At 33.9% G+C, this 2,179-nt stretch overlaps 1 protein-coding gene across 2 annotated transcripts in view; it reads left to right on the top strand.

Moving 5' to 3' along the window:
- fsta (follistatin a) overlaps nt 1-1,605 on the top strand; it is a 6,152-nt gene extending 4,547 nt beyond the window's left edge. For both annotated transcript variants that reach the window (XM_014011759.1, XM_014011758.1), the window contains exon 6: nt 416-1,605. In XM_014011759.1, coding sequence (XP_013867213.1) covers nt 416-504 — 89 coding nt within the window. In that variant the 3' untranslated portion in view covers nt 505-1,605. The remainder of the gene's footprint in view (nt 1-415) is intronic.
- The last annotated feature ends 574 nt before the right edge of the window (nt 1,606-2,179 follow it).

Raw genomic sequence — 2,179 nt, 5'->3', positions numbered from 1 at the left:
GAGAGAGAGAGAGAGAGAGAGAGAGAGAGAGAGAGAGAGAGAGAGAGATCAAAGAACACAAGAGCATTCGTCTGTGTTGTGTGTGTTTGCTTTCAGGAGCAAAGAGACCCGAGCCACTGGAACCATCAGCTCCCAGTGTCCTCATAACCCACCCTGTGACCCCCCCCTACCCAACCTCCCATCCACTCCTTCTTTCCATCATCCCTTGTTGTTCTYATGTCGTGGCACTGCTAGATTAAATAAATGGGCGCTGTACGCCACAGCGATCATTGCAACAGACATGATCATTGCAAAGAAAATAGGTGGGGAGGGTGGGAAGCCACTTAATTGTGAGCTTTTATTTTGACATTCAGCAATATTCTGCGCTGTTGTGGTCCATATTCATACAACAGCTCCCATATATTCTCCCATATAGCCATCACAGAAGACCAGGAGGACGATGAAGAAGAGGAGGACTCTGACTACAAGGCCTTTGTCCATTTATCTTCTGTACTGGATGGATAGGCTCCCGTCAGTGGGGAGGTTAGGGCAAGAAATCATGTCCATACTGTACATTATGTGTATGCTTATTTATTTTTAAAAGGAAAGGAAGTATACATATAGTTCAGTCTGCTAGATGTTTATTTATACATTTTTTTGTGTTTTATAATTTATACATTTACATTGTCAGGCTTTCATCTACCATGATATATTGTGTTACCACTTCTTTTCTCATTTTTTTAAAATTTCATTTAATTTTTGTTTTGTTCTTGTTTCTTTTTTTTACCATGAAGAATTATATCTGTCCAAAGAAAAACAGTGGAAAAACAGTGTTATTTATTTGTCATTTTACCATGTAAGTATAAATCATTTACAAGCTGTAAATTGCATTCCCTGAGCTGTAAAAAATCTGCTTCTTTCTGTCAAATCTCTATCACAGATGTTTATGTCACACATACACAAATGCATGTTCAGACTGTGTGTTTATTTATTGGGTATATATATATCTCAGTCATTTTATGTACAGACATGTTTCTGGTTTGTTTACAGCTGTAATACCTGACCAAAGCGGTTCTCTCAACGGTTTAGCGAATGAGCTTTGTGAATCCAGCAGTGATGAAATGGAAAAGAAAAAAAAATAATGAAAAAAGAGAGAGATTTGTTTTTCTTTTCTCACTTCCTTTGTTGATTTTAACTCTTTAGGTTTGTTTCCACCTGGAAGCAGCATTTTTTACATGATTCCATGACATTTTTTTTCTCACCACATTGACGCAGAAGTAAATTTTGTACAATACTTGATTATTCTGAAAATGATGTGCCATTAACATTTGTGAACAGTCTTCTTGCCAATGTGCTCCGTATTGCTCTCACAGAGCGACAGTAGGAATAATGTACTGCAGTACTTTATATGATATCAAACTTCTTCACCTTGTTTATTTTGTTTGTTTGTTTGTTTGTTTGTTTGAATGCATTTTTATTTTCAAATGTCACCAGAGAAATACAAAATTCTGTTATGAATATATAGTTTTGTATTTTTTATGTAAATGTCATATGTACATACAAAGTTTGATGGTATTTGTACAGACATGAAGAGTGAAACAATAAAAGTTTTTTTTCCTTATACAAGTTTTTGACTGCTGTGGTGTTTTTTTCATAATGAACATGTCCCATGACCACAATAAATTGCATGTGTTCATTTTTTTTTTTATAAAATTTGTTCCTAAAGTCAATCTGAAGAACAAGAGAAATAAAAATACTTAAGGATTTAGTGTATTATTCTGAATATTAAAAAGCAATTCATTTCAGTCTGTCACAATGTAGTGGTTTTATGCTACATATGTGAATTAATAAATTATAAAATATATTAAAAAGTCTGATTTTATGTTTTTCTTGCCTTTTTATCAACGTTTGTTAATAAAACATTCATTATTTAACATAATAATAGCGTTTTTTGACAGCCAAATCACGTTTTAGCCCTTATCTCACTTTTTGTTTTGAGTATTTAGTAGGTGTTTAATAAAAAWTATTATTTTATGACGTAATTATAAACTAGTAAACACCCCTGTTTTCTTATCAACAAAATTTAACAGGTACTTTGATCAGATTTTAAGCCTAACATGTAAAATAATCATTGAAATAAAGTCTGGTGGGGGGGAGGTTCTTTCGCCTCTCGAACTGTTTTGTCCCTTCGCAGTTGCCG

Source organism: Austrofundulus limnaeus, unplaced genomic scaffold (genome assembly GCF_001266775.1).
Source record: "Austrofundulus limnaeus strain Quisiro unplaced genomic scaffold, Austrofundulus_limnaeus-1.0 Scaffold84, whole genome shotgun sequence".
NCBI lineage: Eukaryota > Metazoa > Chordata > Actinopteri > Cyprinodontiformes > Rivulidae > Austrofundulus > Austrofundulus limnaeus.
The sequence above is the reverse complement of the archived record's forward strand: the minus strand, read 5'-3'. Positions and strand labels throughout refer to the sequence as shown.